The sequence below is a fragment of the Danio rerio genome, chromosome 2 (genome assembly GCF_049306965.1).
Source record: "Danio rerio strain Tuebingen ecotype United States chromosome 2, GRCz12tu, whole genome shotgun sequence".
Lineage (NCBI taxonomy): Eukaryota > Metazoa > Chordata > Actinopteri > Cypriniformes > Danionidae > Danio > Danio rerio.
The window spans coordinates 62597234-62615715 of NC_133177.1; the positions used below are offsets into that span (position 1 = coordinate 62597234).

Consider the following 18482-nt stretch of genomic DNA (forward strand, 5'->3'; position numbering starts at 1 on the left):
TATATATATATACATACATACACACACACATATATATATATATATATATATATATATATATATATATATATATATATATATATATATATATATTTGTATTTTTTAAAATTAAATTCTCAAAAGATATCCTTGAAAACTAGCTAAAATAAGTTTTTTAATACAGTTTAATTTAATTCAAGCAACAAAATTATTTTAGTTTTATGGTTTTGCTTAATTTAAGCCATTCAACCGCTTAAACAAAACCATAAAACTAAAATAACTTTGTTGCTTGAATAATTTAAACTGTATTAACACTATTTTCCTTATTACTAACAAAAACATTTAAATTTCTTATTATTAATTAAATTACTTTTCGGATAGAGTAATTAAAAAGGTATTATAGATACAATTTTAATTATGTAATTCGTGTTAATAATTGTAGAAGTAACCACCTGCACTATGACTATTGCTGTATTCATGTTATATGTAAAGCAGATTACTGACAGTGACTGCTTTTCTCCACTAGATGTCGCTATAAACCAACTCATCATAACACTTCGGGTTGCCAAGTCCGTGGAGGTTGGCATACTTTTAACAAGTGTTTTATTCCACCAGTTTAAAGCATTGATATATTACATCAGTCGTATTATGGTTGTGAAATATTTAACTCTACTAAATGTATATCCTACTAGTGTTAAAAACTGTGTTAAGATGATGAAACAGAGCAAACACACTTCTGTCAGGTTCAGCAGGCAGTGTGTGTGTGTGTGTGTGTGTGTGTGTGTGTGTGTGTGTGTGTGTGTGTGTGCAGATGTTTCAATTTCCATGGTAACAGATTGAAAGGACTCTCCTGGATTTTTGATAAATAGTACTAAAAATATGCTATTTAAAGAAAGTCTGTTGATGTGATATTTATTTATTGGTAACTTTAAATGTATGCTATATATGTTTAAATACCTCCTAATATAAAATTCATTTCACAAGTTTGGGATTCATTTCTCCCAGAGTAGTTCAGCATTTGTTCTGGCTAGTTTTATTTGAACATTAGTCTATTTGGGCTTGTTTTGGCTAGTGCTACTGCTATTGAGCTAGTTTGGGCTAGTTTTGGCTATTGTTGATTTACCATTTGCTAGTTTTTGGCCTGTTTCGGCTAGTGTTATTTGACCATTGGATTAGTTTTGGGCTTGTTTAGGCTAGTGTTAATTGACCATAGGGCTAGTTTTGGGCTAGTTTTGGCTAGTGTTAATTGACCATTGGGCTAGTTTTGGGCTAGTTTTGGCTAGTGTTAATTGACCATAGGGCTAGTTTTGGGCTAGTTTTGGCTAGTGTTAATTGACCATAGGGGTAGTTTTGGGCTAGTTTTGGCTAGTGTTGATTGACCATTGGGCTAGTTTTGGGCTTGTTTTGGCTAGTGTTATGAACTATTGGGCTAGTTTTGGCTAGTGTTAATTGACCATTGGGCTAGTTTTGGGCTTGTTTTGGCTAGTGTTATGGACTATTGGGCTAGTTTTGGCTAGTGTTAATTGACCATTGGGCTCGTTTTGGCTACTGTTGTTTGACTATTAGGCTAATTTTGGGCTTGTTTTGGCTAGTGTTAATTCACCATTGGACTAGTTTTGGCAAGTGTTGATTGACCATTGGGCTAATTTTGGCTAGTGTTTACTATTGGGCTAGATTTGGGAATGTTTTGGCTAGTGTTGATTAACCATTGGGCTAGATTTGGGATTGATTTGGCTAGTGTTGATGGACCATTGGGCTAGTTTTGGCTAGTGTAATTACCATTGGGCTAGCTTTGGGCTTGTTTTGGCTAGTGTTAATTGACCATTGGGCTAGATTTGGCCAGTGTTATTTACTAGTGGGCTAGATTAGGGCTTGTTTTGGCTAGTGTTCATTTACCATTGGGTTAGTTTTGGCTAGTGTTATTTACTAGTGGGCTAGATAAGGGCTTGTTTTGGCTAGTGTTCATTTACCATTGGGCTAGTTTTGGCTAGTGTTATTTACTAGTGGGCTAGTTTTGGCCTTGTTTTGGCTAGTGTTGATTGACTATTGGACTAGTTTTGGTTAGTGTTAATTGACCATTAGGCTAGTTTTGTCTAGTGTTATTTACTATTGGGCTAGATTTGGCTAGTGTTAAGTGACAATTGGGCTAATTTTGGGTTTGTTTTGGCTAGTGTTAACTGACCATTAGGCTATTTTGATTGCCTGTGGGGATACCTTTGAATGCCATCAGGCTAAATTTAATTTTAATTTGCTTTAATTGGCTGCTGGGCTAATTTTGGCCTAGTTTTGATTGATCATTGGGCTAGTTTTTTTTGGGGGGTGGGGGGGGGGGGGCTATTGGCTATTGGGATAGTTTTAATTGGCCATCGGGACAGTTTTGATTGGCTGTTGGTCTAGTTGCCATTGGACTAGTTCTGACAGGCCATTGGGCCTGTTTTGGTGGGCCATTGGAGTTGTTCTTGACTATATATTTGATTGGCCATTGAGTTAGTTTTGACTAGTTTTGATTGGTCATTAAGCAAGTTTTGATCAGCCATTGGCTAGTTTAGTTGTGAAAACCTAGCAACCCTGAACACACTGCACATCACACGAGAAGTTCTTCAACAACAGAAGATAAGCTCAGGACAGAGTGATCTCAGATCAGTTTATTTGATGTAGCAGCTAAAACAATTGAACAGCTACAAACTGTGGAAAACTCTAGAAACTGCTCAACACCTGAGTCCTCCGCTAAACCAGTTATTGCCCTTAATGTGAACAATATCTGCTCACTAAAACCAGTGAAGATACAAAAACAACATGTGCAAAGTTGCATAATGTGAGCTATCTGTGTAAATCACACATCAGACATTAGTGCTGTCCTACATGGACAAATACTCCAACCTCACCGTCTACTCTAGCTGTGCTGATGACACGTCATCACATCAAACATACAATAAGAGGTGTACAGTAAAGCGTGACGTCTAAATACACAACAGCAGATACACTAAACATCCTGGACACAGTTTGTCAAAGGCACAACACTTTTCTACATCATTAACTCCATGTTCATAACAGAAAACATGTGGATTTTGAACTTAATGCTTCTTTTAAACACATATTTGATTGATTCTGCTTAACATTCTATATTTGGGCATAATACAGTACAAATGCAACGCAGAGAACAATAATAATAAATGTGGAGGGAAAGACAGATAACAAGATTTAGTGCAGTCAAATGAATTATTACATCCAAAATAAACGGTTTTATTTATATCATATATTTGTGTATCTTATATATCTATTATATAAGTTTACAAACACAAATATTTACACACACACACACACACACACACACACACACACACACACACACACACACACACACACACACACACACACACACACACACACACACACACACACACATATATATATATATATATATATATATATACATATGTGTGTGTGTGTGTGCACAACACAAAAATAAATTATGCAAATATTGTAAACTTGTATTTTGAATGCGATTAATTGTTTGACAGCACTAATACAAATTAAAAAGATTAAAAGAAATTAAACGCAAGAAAAACATGACTATTTCATAAATTCACAATATTCTAAATTAATACGCAATAAAGACTTTAAACAGAAAGAAATAGAGCTATAATCTGATATCAAATCCTTTGTAAAATTAAAGGAACAGCACAAACACAACAAAATAATAAATTGAAATAAACTTTTAATAGAATAATAAACCAGCGGCGCCCACACCTGCCCAGTGACTCATCTGCATGTAAATATAGTGGTTTTCTTCTGCTTAATCACTTTGAAGAACAGTGTGAGGCATCATGAGGAGCTCAGGACACGTGTTCACATTCACAGCTACAGTCCTCATGATTGATGATCCTCCTGTCATGGCTTTACTGTAAAAAAGAAGATGCTCTTTAGGTAAATAAAGGGTTCGAGTTGATGATGGCAGATTTTCCATTTGCAGCTGAACTCTTTTTTTTTTTACAACATTAAAAACAAAATAAATCAGAACATGAACGAAATAGAGAGGCAAATCACTGTGCAACTAAATCTAGCCACCAACACAGAAACATGTGGACGTCATGAGTTTGCATTCATGGCTTTTTGCTACTAATGTTCCTGAATATAAAAATGATGAACATCTACGTAAGATAATAAAACCTTGCACGTTTTCTGAATGTCTTACACTACTGTCCAACATCTGGAATGATTCAGAGTAATCAGTGTTTTGAAAAGCTCATCAAGGCTGCTGTCAATCAGCAAACGTACTGTAAAAATCTGACCTATTATTATAGTGTACACTAGCTGTTTTCTATGCGAGTGTACAGTGTAATGTCATCTACAGGGCTTGGAGAATGAAACTGAAGCACTGGCCAGTTTAGTGTTGGATGCCTAAATGTGATCCTCCTGGGCCCGGTTTTTCAAAATGTTTAATCCGGATAAAATTGATCTGGATTTAGTAATCCTGTTTTTGCCATCCGTGATCACGTAATCCAGCTTACTTTTTGAGCCAGTTTTTCAAAGCAACTTCGGATTGGATCAATCTGATCCGGATGGGAATTTTTCAGGATCACTAAATCTGGATTACCAGTGCTCAAACACAATGTAGATAAATAGATAGGCCTGTGTGAAGAGCAACAAGTAGATTAGCCAGTGTGGGGTCAATATAACTTTATTTTTATTTGAAATTAAAACTAAGAACATTTAATAAATAATAAAATGATAATAATAAATAATAAAAACAAGAAAAACCCCACCCCATCCTCTTCCAGCAGTCCACTCATCTGAGACCTACAACACTGTACATTGAGGATATTTATAATAAGTTTCAGATATAGATGTAAATAAGAGAGAGCAGCTTGTCTGAGCGCAGCCTTTAGGAGGCAGATCTCAAGTGTGGTCTTGATTTGCTGCAGTTTGGTCAGAGTCAGTTGTTCCTCTGCCAGATGAAGCTGTGCTTCTGCCCTTTCAGTCTCTTTTTGCAATTGTTGAAAGAGATTTCTAAAATCAGTGATTGCCATTCTTTGCATTTTTTATTTATTTTTGGTTATTCTGTAATCATTGCATGCATCACTAATAAATATTCTAAAAACAAAAATATTTTCCATTGTGATGAATATATATATCAGTTAGTAACAGAATAAAATGTATTGTTTTTGGTCAGTTTTGGCAGCTGTTTGGGGGATTATTTTATGAGGCCAAACTCTTTCTACTTTGCTGTAGGCCTATACTGAAGGGCTGAATACGTTAAAGCCTATAATCACTACAGCCTGACAGATGAACAAATAAAATTAAAACCTTATGAATCAATAGTATATCTCGTAATATACTGCGTGATCCAAAAATAGTATTATTTAATAACATTTTTAAGTTTTTATTACATTTTGGGCATGAAATCCACACTACATCCACCCTTCAGGGCCCGGTTTTCCAAAAGTAATCCACTAGGATTTTGGATAAGGGATTGGATCAAATCTTGAAAATGGGTTTTTCAAAAGGAAAACCGGATTACCTAATCGGATTAGATCACGTAATCCAATCTTGGTTTTGATCCGGATCAAACCTTTAGTTTGGGTTTTTCAGACCTTTTTTGTAGGATCTGGATCACTTTGATCCAAAAAACCTGGATTAAACTGATCCCATCAGAAGGGTGGATTTAGCGTGGATTTCATGCCCAAAATGTAATAAAAACTTTAAAAATGTATAAAATAATACTATTTTTGGATCATGCAGTATCTTACGAGATATACTATTTAATTATAAGGTTTTAATTTTATTTGTTCATCTGTCAGGCTATAGTGAGGCTTTAACGTATTCAGCCTTTCAGTATGCATACAGCAAAGCAGAAATAGCTTGACCTCATAAAATAATCCCCCAAACAGCTGTCAAAACTGACCAAAAACAGTTAATTTTATTCTGTCAATAATTGATATATATAACACAATGGAAAATATTTTTGTTTTTAGAATATTTAATAGTGATGCATGCAATGATTACAGAATAACCAAAAATAAATTGCAAAGAATGGCAATCACTGATTTTTGATATCACTATCAACAATTGCAAAAAGAGACTGAAAGGGCAGAAGCACAGCTTCATCTGGCAGAGGAACAACTGACTCTGACCAAACTGCAGCAAACCAAGACCAATGACTTGAGATTTGCCTCCCAAAGGCTGTGCACAGACAAGCTGCTCTCTCCACATCAGATGAGGAAGTCTGAAATTATTGTGGAGTTTTTGACATTAAGTCTTTTTTTATTTACATCTATATTTGAAACTTATTATAAATATCCTCAATGTACAGTGTTGTAGGTCTCAGATGAGCCGAATGCTGGAAGAGGACGGGGTGGGGTTTTTCTTGTTTTTATTATTTATTATTATTATTATTTTAATAATTATTACATTTTCTTAGTTTTCATTTCAAATAAAAATTAAGTTGTATTGACCCCACGCTGGCTATTCTACTTGTCACTCTTTACATATCTATAGTTCTACATTGTGTTGTCCTATGCTGTTTGAGCACTGGTTATCCAGATTTAGTGATCCTGAAAAGTTCCTATCCGGATCAGATTGATCCAATCCGATGTTGCTTTAAAAAACTGGCTCAAAAAGTAAGCTGGATTACGTTATCACGGATCGCAAAAACAGGATTACTAAATCCGGATCAATTTTATCCGGATTAAACCTTTTGAAAAACCGGGCCCTGGTGTTCAATCTTGAGTGATCTTCAATCCAGCAGTAAGCGCTGAGTGTGCAGGGTTCATCAGCAGAGGAACAGCACAGTTCTGCTTTAGTTTGCGCGATCATAACTCACCTCAGCCTTAACACCACCTCCAAATAAGCCGATCACTTTCACATGATGATAAGCACCCACGATCCTCATCATAAGCAGTACTACCCCCCCCACCCTTACCCCGCCAACCACAGGTCTTCACTTCACACAATCATAAGGTCTTTCCTGAAGTCTTCACTTCTGGAGGGGCCCCGACTCAACTTACGGGTGGGCCCCTGTATTTTGTGCTACGCCAGTGATGCACACAACATTATGGGGACACCGCAGAGTTCAGAAGGGGACAGAGTGTTAATGCATGCCTCGTTGGCGCATCTGTAACAAAGACAGCAAGTGTGTGTGATTATCAAGAACCACAGTATCAAGAGTAATGTCTCTGATGAGTCCAGCGTCACTCTCTTTCCCACATCAGGGAGAGTTACGGTGTGGAGAAGCCCCAAAGAAGCGTCCCACCCAGACTGCTGATGCCCAGAGTGAAGCATGGGGGGATCCCTAATGGTTTGGGTTCAATATCATGGCATGCCCTATCCGCCTTGGTGCTCTAACAGCAGGCCTTCAGTTCGAGTGTCCAAGCCCTGTATATCAGTGACGGAAAGCTGAACTTCCAGCATCATTCCTGCACTCGTCGTGTTTGTAGTTTGTAGATTTCCTGATCATATCAAAAATGATGTTTGTGTACAGTGTATTGGCAGATTTATGATGACGTTGTGCACGACTGCACTGTCTGATCACTCCAGCGCTCTCCAATGTTCAACAGCAGAGTACACTCACACCACACAGACATCAACACTTACAAATCTCTGTGTGTGTGTGTTTGCTTATGTGTGTGTGTTCAGATGTTGTTTAAGTGTGTGTGTGTGTGTGTGTGTCTATGCGTGTTGTGTAAGTCTGTACTTGGTTTAATATACCAGTGGGGACTCAAACCTAAATATGTGTGACGCCACAACTGAGTCTCTCTTAATGTGTGTACAGGTGCTGTGCAAGTATGTGTGTGTGTCTCTGTGTGTGTTCTTCAGGTGTGTGTGTGAGTGTGTTCACCTTTTGTGTAAGTGTGTGTCTGTGAGTCTCTGTGTGTGTTGAACCGTTCTGCAGGTATGTATGAGCCTCTGCGTGTGTTTTCTGCTGTTCTGCAGGTGTGTGTGTTCTCTGGGTGTCTGTGTGTGCGCGTTCAGCTTTTTTTATAGGTGGTGTGTGTGGGTGTGTGTGTGTGTGCGTGTTCAACTGTAATGTACGTGGTGTGTGTTCTGCAGGTGTGTGTGTGTGTGTGTGTGTGTGTGTGTGTGTTCAGCTGTTCTGCAGGTGTGTGTGTGTTTAGCTGCTCTGCAGGTGTGTGTGTGTTCTGCAGTTGTGTGTGTGTGTGTGTGTGTGTGTTCAGCTGTTCTGCAAGTTTTTGTTTTGCAGGTGTGTGTGTATTTAGCTGTTCTGCAGGTGTGTGTGTGTGTGTGTGTGTGTGTTCAGCTGTTCTGCAGGTGTGTGTGTGTGTGTGTGTGTTCAGCTGTTCTGCAGGTGTGTGTGTGTGTGTGTGTGTGTGTGTTCAGCTGTTCTGCAGGTGTGTGTGTGTGTGTGTGTGTTCAGCTGTTCTGCAGGTGTGTGTTTGTGTGTGTGTGTGTTCAGCTGTTCTGCAGGTGTGTGTGTGTGTGTGTGTGTGTTCCGCTGTTCTGCAGGTGTGTGTGTGTTCAGCTGTTCTGCAGGTGTGTGTGTGTGTGTTTAGCTGTTCTGCAAGAGTGTGTGTTTTGCAGGTGTGTGTGTGTTTAGCTGTTCTGCAGGTGTGTGGGTTCAGCAGGTGTGTGTGTCCAGCAGGTGTGTGTGTTCTGCAGGTGTGTTGAGCTGTTCTGCAGGTGTGTGTGTTTGTGTGTTCAGCTGTTCAGCAGGTGTGTGTGTTCTGCAGGTGTGTTGAGCTGTTCTGCAGGTGTGTGTGTTTGTGTGTTCAGCTGTTCAGCAGGTGTGTGTGTGTCTGGGTCAGGTGTCTCCAGTGAGTCTCCGCTCAGCTCTGCTAGTTTGTTGTATCTCCGGCTGCTGCAGCGCTCCAGTCGAGGGCAGCTGAACCTGCGCGCGGGCGTCTCCCCACGGGCTCCGGCTGCGTCCGGCAGTGTGTTCAGAGACAGGAGTGACCCGGCGGCGGGTCGTTTCTCCAGCTGAGACAGCAGTGACCCAGCAGCGGCGGGTCGTTTCTCCAGCTGGGAGTCCTGTGAGCGTGAGATGTGTGTGCGGGACACCTGAGCGCGGGTCTCCAGGGCTCCTCCGCAGCTCCTCCTCCGAGACGCCTCGGCCTCCTGCATCTCGCAGTTGTTCAGTTTGATGACGGGGAGCGTGAAGGCGTTCAGAGACGAGCTGACGATGGAGTGTGTTTCCCACTGCGCCTCCTGCCCGCCTCCAGAGATGCTGTAGATGGTGTCGCTGAAGGACTGCCGTTTGGCACACAGGCTATGTTTCCTACAGGACATGCAAAATGACATCATTGACCTAATAAAATCTACAGTAACAGACTACAGCTCATTTAATTACAGTGTACCGTCTTAGTAAACTCTAAATTCACTATATTTATTTTGCTAGCACACATTGTTCTGTTACTCTAACCCAGGGGTGTCTAAGCTCAGTCCCGCAGGGCCGGTGTCCTCATACACACCTGGGCTAGCTTATCAAGCTCTTTCTAGGTGTACGAGAAACTTCCAGGCAGGTGTGTTAACCCTTAAAGACCCAAACAGCCGCCCGCGGCTAAAAATAAGTATTAAATATTTAATAACTTTTGATCCGCTCCGTACAATTCAAAGATTGGCATGAAGAACAGAGTCTCAGCTTTCCATCGCTGTAAAGCATTACATTCACGGACCTTCGGAGGCTCCGGAAGCAGTGTGGTTCCGTCATCACATTTTGACAACGCTGATTTGACAAATGAACGCTCGTGGCTTGTGTCTCCGGACAAACCAGACATGATGCATTGATGCATTGTCCCTCCTCCATGCCCAGATCCAAACTCGCTCTCTCTCAACGAATAAGCATAGGTTTTGCGTTGTGGACCAGCAATCAGAAATTTGAACAACCCAAAATGGAGCTGTACATTTACGCACAGCTAAATAAAACGCAAAAAAAAAAAAAAAGTTTGCATGAAATAATTCTCATACTAAATACTTTTGCGTGCACAACAGCACAAAACATGACAAAACAGTGACACAGCAAAGACGAAGTGCTGCTCTTGCTGTTTTCAAAGGACGCAAATGACGGTGCGGCTGTTTGTCTGCAACTCAAAAGTTGAGAAGCAGCAGGGTCAACACCATATGCTGGCACATGAAACCTAAGGATGGTCCATATTGAATCTAGTTTAGTTATGTAACTATTTATAGTATAGTAAATATTTATATATATATTTTTTACTGAGGATTTGCACCATGTTTATTTGGACTTTTATTATTTTTTATTTGTTCATTGTAAGTGGTGTTGTTTATGGTAACTGAAAATTTATTATTTGGAAAAAGTCAAACTTGCTTTAGTTTTCTGTTATTTTGTAACAATCTTTCTGTTTATTTCATTCCCAGAACTTTTGGCCATTTACATTGTCAGTAAATATATGCGCTAGTTTTTCCAGCTGAAAAACGCCTTAGAATAACATTGAAATAAATTGCTATAACTTGCTCAGGGAAAGGTGGATGTAGGCAAAATTTATTTTGGAAGTATAAAACATCATTGCGTATATTTATAAAGAAAAAAAAAAACTTCATGAGGTTTCATCTGTAATAACTAGAGGAAGCCACTTTTTAAAAAAACGTTTTTCTGAAAATTCTGGAATATTTTTTGTCTGTTCATATGTTCTCGGACCAAAAAAAGTTTTAGACCGGACGTTTAAATGATACAGATTGAAGCTTTAGGTTCTGCTGTTTAAAATAATATATGACACTTGAGGCTGACTGCTAAAATAACAATAAAACTGCTTTAAAATAAATAAATAAATAAATATATATATATATATATATATATATATATATATATATATATATATATATATATATATATATATAGACCCATTAGGTGCCCACAAAGTACCTCTAGGTCTTTAAGGGTTAAAGGAAGTTGGAGCTAAACTGTGCAGGTCACCGGCCCTCCAGGACCGAGCTTGGACAACCCTGATCTAAACCATCACCTTATTGTGGTGGAGGGGTTTGAGTGCCTGAATGATCCTGAAAGCCATGTTGTCGAGGGTTAAATGTCCCTAGTAGGGTCTTACAAGGCAAAAATGTTCTAGATGGCAGGACAGAATAAGGTTCAAAAACTCATAATAAGTAAAACACAATCCAGGGCCATGACATGGCCCAATATGGTGCAATCAGAGCCCCACCCTGGAGCCAGGCCTGGAGTTGGGGTATGCATACATTCACTTGGTTGGCAGATTTTTTCCCTCGGAACCAAGCTGGACTCAACCCAAAGGAGTGACATAGGACCCATAGAGGCGATCTTGGCGGCCGCCATAACCCCTCCTCCACCCTCTCTCACCGGTCCACACAACCAACCCCCTGGTCCGCACTTTGAACCGTAACACAACCTCCCCCACTTTAGGGTTGAGGGCGGCATATTCTTCTTTTGCCTACAGCACCAGTTCAGCATGCTCCGGCCCTGGTGGGACCATTCTCCAGCAGGGTCACCACAAGTCAGGTGTCCTGATCCTTGTAATGTAATGTAATGTAATGTAATGTGTATTTATATAGCGCATTTATTGTGTATGGTCATACACCCAAAGCGCTTCACAATCATGAGGGGGAAATCTCTTCACACCACCACCAGTGTGCAGCTCTACTTGGATGATGCGACGGCAGCCACAGGACAACAGCGCCACTGCACTCACCACACCCCAGCTATTGGTGGAGAGGAGAGACAGTGATAGAGCCAATTCGGTGGAAAGGGGTGATTGGGAGGCCATGATCGTAAGGGCCGATAAAGGGACTTTGGCCAGGACACCGGGGTTACAGCCCTGCTCTTTCACGAGAAGTGCCATGGGATATTTAATGAGCACAGAGAGTCAGGACCTCGGTTTAACGTCTCATCTGAAAGACGGCGCCCACTGACAGTATAGTGTCCCCTTCACTATACTGGGGCATTAGGACTCACACAGACCACAGGTTGAGCGCCCCCTGCTGGCCTCACTAACACCACTGCCAACAGCAACCTAGTGTTCCCTAGTGGTCTCCCATCCAGGCACTGACCAGGCTCAGCCCTGCTTAGCTTCAGTGAGTAACCGCTCTTGGGCTGCAGGGTGATATGGCTGCGGTAGAAACATAGAAACTTTCTCTTGGGACATGAAATCTCATCTCACTGGGATGAAAAGAGTCTGAACTGGTGTAAAAGTTTGAACCCTACAGACTAGAGATTTTCGGGCTCACCTCCACACAGTTTAATCTCTCTGGAACTCAGCTTCTGAGGGAGGGCTGGACTCTTCTCTGCTTTGGAGATCCCCACAGTCAGAGGTGGTGGGCTGGTGTGGGCTTATAGCTAACCAAATCAGCCGCCATGTGTTGGGAGTTTTCCCCAGTGAATGAGAAGGTCGCTCTGCACTTTCGGGTCAGAGATGGGTCTCTCGCTGTAGTTTCTGCCTACCGGCTAAACACCAGTGCAGTACCCTGCCTTCTTGGAGTCCTTGGTAGGGTGCTGGAAGGTGCTCCAACTGAGGATTATACTGTTCTACTGGGGGATTCGTTGCCCATGTGGGTGTACAACAGTGATACCTGGAGAGGCGTGATTGCGAGGAACCCGAGGAGTTTGTCCCTAATGAACACCATGTTCAAGCAAAAGGGTGTCCATCAGTGCACATGGCACCAGGACACCCTAGGCCAGAGGGTAAGGGTCAACATTGTGGTTGTTTTCCATCTCCATTTATGCATTTAGAAGATGCTTCTATCCGAAGCAACTTACACGCGTGAGCATACACCTGGGGAGCAGATGGGGGTTCAGCAGTGGTATTGAGGTGGATATTTTATTATTAATTCTCCCCACCAACGATCCCTGCTGGTACCTGGACTCGAACCAGCAACCTTTGAATGTAATGCGTATTTATATAGCACACTTATTGTGTATAGACATACGGCCAAAGTGCTTCACAATCATGAGGGGAGTTTCTCTACACCACCACCAGTGTGCAGCTCCACTTGAATGATGCTCCGGCAGCCACAGGACAACGGCACCAGTGCTTCACCACACACCAGCTATAGGTGGAGGGGAGTGGAGAGACAGTGATGGAACCAATTCAGTGGATGGCCATGATGGGTATGGGGCGAAAGAAGGAATTTGGACAGGACACCGGGGTTACACTCCTACTCTTTACCAGAAGTAAGGATTTTTATTGAGCACAGAGAGTTAAGACCTTGGTTTAAAGTCTCATCTGAAGGATGGCGCTCACTGACAGTATGGTGTCCCCTTCCCTTTACTGGGGCGTTAGGACTCACACAGACCACAAGTTCAACGCCCCCTACTGGCCTCTCTAACACCACTGCCAAAAGCAACTTAGTTTTCCCATCTGGTCTCCCATCCAGGCACTGACCAGGCCCAGCCCTGCTTAGGTTCAGTGAGTAACCGCGCCTGCGCTGCAGTGTGATATGGCGGTGGATCCAAAGTCTAACTCTCTTACAATTAATCCATGGCTGCCTAATTAATCTGATCTCCAACCGTATGTCTTGGACACTCAGCGGCAGAGCTGTCTACTGATCAATACCAGGTGTTGAGTTGGATCTGCTGGCAAAGGAGGAAGCTGAACAGACTCCGCAGAGGGATTTTGGATTCTCTAATCTTGACCCCTTTAAAGGCACAGATCAACTGTGAGAAACAAGCAAGGACAACTATAGACTTAGGAGTAAACATCCACTAGTCTGATTGTCAGACAGCTTTGCATATTAATAAGGCTAAACAGGCAGTGCAGTAGCGGGTGTCGCGGACATCTATTCTGCCGCCCTATGCGCAGATATAACTGAGGACACGCGGGTGTCGCGGACCTCTATTCTGCCGCCCTATGCGCGGATATAACTGAGGACGTGCGGGTGTCGCGGACCTCTATTCTGCCGCCCTATGCGCAGATATAACTGAGGACACGCGGGTGTCGCGGACCTCTATTCTGCCGCACTATGCGCGGATATAACTGAGGACACGCGGGTGTCGCGGACCTCTATTCTGCCGCCCTATGCGCGGATATAACTGAGGACACGAGGGTGTCACGGACCTCTATTCTGCCGCACTATGCGCAGATATAACTGAGGACGCGCGGGTGTCGCGGACCTCTATTCTGCCGCCCTATGCGCAGATATAACTGAGGACGCGCGGGTGTCGCGGACCTCTATTCTGCCACCCTATGCGCGGATATAACTGAGGACACCAGGTGTCGCAGACCTCTATTCTGCCGCCCTATGCGCGGATATAACTGAGGACGCGCGGGTGTCGCGGACCTCTATTCTGCCGCCCTATGCGCAGATATAACTGAGGATGCGCGGGTGTCGCGGACATCTATTCTGCCACCCTATGCGCGGATATAACTGAGGACGCGCGGGTGTCGCGGACCTCTATTCTGCCGCACTATGCGCAGATATAACTGAGGACGCGCGGGTGTCGCGGACCTCTATTCTGCCGCCCTATGCGCAGATATAACTGAGGATGCGCGGGTGTCGCGGACCTCTATTCTGCCGCACTATGCGCGGATATAACTGAGGACGCGCGGGTGTCGCGGACCTCTATTCTGCCGCCCTATGCGCAGATATAACTGAGGACGCGCGGGTGTCGCGGACCTCTATTCTGCCACCCTATGCGCGGATATAACTGAGGACACGCGGGTGTCGCAGACCTCTATTCTGCCGCCCTATGCGCAGATATAACTGAGGACGCGCGGGTGTCGCGGACCTCTATTCTGCCGCCCTATGCGCAGATATAACTGAGGACGCGCGGGTGTCGCGGACCTCTATTCTGCCACCCTATGCGCGGATATAACTGAGGACACCAGGTGTCGCAGACCTCTATTCTGCCGCCCTATGCGCGGATATAACTGAGGACGCGCGGGTGTCGCGGACCTCTATTCTGCCGCCCTATGCGCAGATATAACTGAGGACACAAGGTGTCGCGGACCTTAATTCTGCCGCCCTATGGGCGGATATAACTTAGGACACGCGGGTGCTGATGGAAGTGTCGCCTATGCGCGAATATATCTGAGGACGCGGGTGGTGAGGGAGGTGTCACAGACACAACTGAGGACGCGGGTCATAAGGGAGGTGTCTCGGACACTGCCCTCTCTATACTGCCGCCCTAGGTGGCCGCCTAGGTCGCTTTATGGACGCACCGGCCCTGGTGATATGCAGTCAAATATTTCGCCAAACAGATCTGCCACTTTTTGCGCTCATAAACAATCATAAAGCTCTCGTGCTGCAGGAATGAGGAGGTCTGCTGAAGGTGCAGCTGTCGTGCTGTGAGGGGTTTGCGTGTTTAATAATCTATGGCAGTTTGCGTTCATTGAACAGTAAGAATGATTAATAAATCCATGTGAAACAGCCCCTTAAAGTCACGTCTCACTTTCAGTTTTGGGCTTTGGCGCGTTTTGCACTCAGACTACAAGCGTACCGCGCCAATTCCCAAGTGAACCTCGCTCAGGCCCACCTCTTCCAACCGGGCCAGGGCCGGCCAAGTGAACCATGCCAGAGCCTGATTCAGCGCACTCACACTTCTCAAACGATCCGGGAAACGGGCCTGGGCACGGTTCGGATAGCATAGTGTGAGTACGCCCTAACAGAATGTTTTACACTATAAACCTTTGATCACTTTATTGGAGGCGGAGCTTATCCTCCCTATTACATCATAGAGCAGAACATTCCAGAAGCTGTGGTTTGGTCAGATCTGCTTCAACATGAGCTGATTTCAGAGGAACCACAAGGTGTTGAGTTCTGAAACCTACAGGACATTTTCTTGACAATACGAGCTCTAATATGAGAAACAACGAAGGATATTTTGATTTCTCATTTCATGACCCCTTTAATGATGTAAAGAGTAACTCACCCAAAGCTGTTTCTGGCGCACGACAGGCGCCGCTGCTTTCCTGAGTTTCTCGGCGTCGTGTTTTTTCCCTCGCCACTCTTAGACTGCATGTGGCTGATGAGGCCATTGAACGGGATGCAATCTTTGCTGCGCAGGCTGTGGATGTCGATGACGGTGGAGTAAATGTCCCGCAGGTTAATTATCTTCGTTTTCTTGTCTCGGTCCTCATGCAGAACTGCATTGGCGCAGATGAAGAGGAAGATGCCGATGCCCATGACCAGCGGCCCCAGCACTTTCAGGTTGTCCGACTGCAGGTATCCACCAAACAGACTCTGGAAGAACCCGAGTGAGTGTGCGACGGGAGACGAGGAGTTAAAGCTGGACTCGTTATTATGCGTGAAGCCCGCTGTGGCGTGTGTGTTTTCAACAGGCCAGTATCCCAGCACGGCCATGGCCACACCCACCAGCAGGATCAGCACGCCCAGCGCCGCCACCAGCCCCGAACCCGAGCACAGCTGCACTTTACCCTTCACCACCACCACGTCATTCTTACGCTTCTTCTTGGCTTTCCTCTTTTTCTTGTTTTCTGCTCGGTTCTTGGATCGCAGTGAATCCTGTCGCCGAGTGATCCTCAGCAGGCCGCCAGTTGCAATCATCACTGCTATTGGATAACGAGACTGTCAATCATCCTGTGGGCGAGAACAAACCAAACAGTATAAGTGAGGGATCACGTAGATTCACAGAATATACCACGACAGGTTTATCAGCTGATCTGTCGTATGAGACTGAATGGCTTATCCTGTGATAACCACCGGCTGGATGTACATTATGCTGATTATTACACGAAACTAATGTATTAGACAAACAGCTGATCTGATTTGTAATCATTTATTAACTGTTTAATTAAATGTAATGCTGACAGAAAGAAAAATGGCTGATTCATTCATTCATTCGTTTTCTTTCGGCGTAGTCCCTTTATTCATCAGGGGTCGCCACAGCAGAATGAACCGCCAACTATTCTAGCATATGTTTTCAACAGCGGATGCCCTTCCAGCTGCAACCTAGCACTGGGAAACACCCATACACACTCATTCACACACACACTCCTACACTATGGCCAGTTTAGTTGATCAATCCCCCTATAGCGCATGTGTTTGGACTGTGGGGGAAACCGGAGCACCCGGAGGAAACCCACACCGATACAGGGAGAACATGCTAATTTTTGCTTCATCTTAGATCCCCTACTAGTAAATATTCATTTTCCTTCGGCTTACTCTCTTTATTTATCAGGGGTCACAACAGTGGAATGAACCGCCAACTATTCCAGCATATGTTTTACACAGCGGATGCCCTTCCAGCCGCAACCCAGTACTGGGAAACACCCATACACACTCTAACATTCACACACACACTCATACATTGTGGCCAATCTAGTTTAACATTTAAATATTGACTCATTATACTGCCAAAGTTGTGTTTAAATTACTTTTCCTATTGCTTTAACTTGACCCAGTACTGCAGTAAATTTATTAAGAAATAAAAGTATTTTCAAAACAAACATAACATTTTGTAAAGATAGAGAAAAGTTAAATATTGCATGCATTTAAACAGGAACCATTTCAAAGGAATGGCAACTTATTTAATGCATGCAATAGATTGTGACTTATAGGTAATTCATAATCATGTGCAACCATTATGATAAAGTGACCCTGTTTAGTTTATTCTGCACAATATAATTCATTTATTCGTTCATTTTCCCTCAGCTTAGTCTCTATTTCAGAGGTCGCCACAGCGGAATGAACCGCCAACTATTCCAGCATATGTTTTATAGAGCAGATGCCCTTCCAGCTGCAACCCAGTTCTGGGAAACACCCATACACACACATTCACACACACACACACACACACACACACACACACACACACACACACACACACACACACACACACTCATACACTATGGTCAATTTAGTTCATCAGTTCCCCTACAGTGCATGTGTTTGGACTGTGGGGGAAACCGGAGCACCCGGAGGAAACCCACACCAACACGGGGAGAACATGCAAACTCCACACAGAAACACCAACTGACCCAGCCGAGACTCAAACCAGCAACCTTCTTGCTTTGAGGCAATCATGCTACCCAGCGTGACACCATAACTACATACAGATCTGTTGAATTTCTCTACAGATATTAATGCAAGTACATTAAAAGTAACGGTAATTAAATGACCTAAATATGAACAGCAGTCCCATTATTTAGAGCAACTCGTTGCTTTATAACTTATTAATCCCAAACACTACATGCATCATGTCTGTTGCGTAATTACACAATAAGAAGCTCATTCAGACATGATAAATACACCACATAATTTGCTTAAACAATGCTCCAGGAACGAGAGAATCCTTCCTGATCATGAAGAAGTGTTTACACCGCTGCAGGAGCTCAGAGACACACACACTGCTCTGGCTCCACAATCCATTCACACCTTTCCAAATCAGGAGAAACAGCCATAAATCCAAGACAATAAAAGCTTCACTGAGCTTCCACTGGGACAAGAGGTGACCAGAAGACCATTCGTACCCTGGAGTGGAAAAACAGCACCTGGCAACCATCTAATGAGCGGCATAAACCAGACCAACCTGCCCAGACTTGCTGAAAATAAGTACCATAACCTACATTTCTGCGAAATATAAAATACATCGCTCCATGTACGTT

General features: G+C 43.2%; 1 protein-coding gene across 3 annotated transcripts in view; it reads right to left on the minus strand.

Moving 5' to 3' along the window:
- Positions 1 to 8606: 8606 nt before the first annotated feature.
- Positions 8607 to 18482, minus strand: part of tmem200cb (transmembrane protein 200C, genome duplicate b) — a 68335-nt gene continuing 58459 nt past the window's right edge. For all 3 annotated transcript variants that reach the window (XM_068215032.2, XM_073932420.1, XM_021468397.3), the window contains 2 exons: positions 15788 to 16455; positions 8607 to 9211 (listed from right to left, as the gene is read on the minus strand). In XM_068215032.2, coding sequence (XP_068071133.2) covers positions 8635 to 9211; positions 15788 to 16422 — 1212 coding nt within the window. In that variant the 5' untranslated portion in view covers positions 16423 to 16455 and the 3' untranslated portion in view covers positions 8607 to 8634. The remainder of the gene's footprint in view (positions 9212 to 15787; positions 16456 to 18482) is intronic.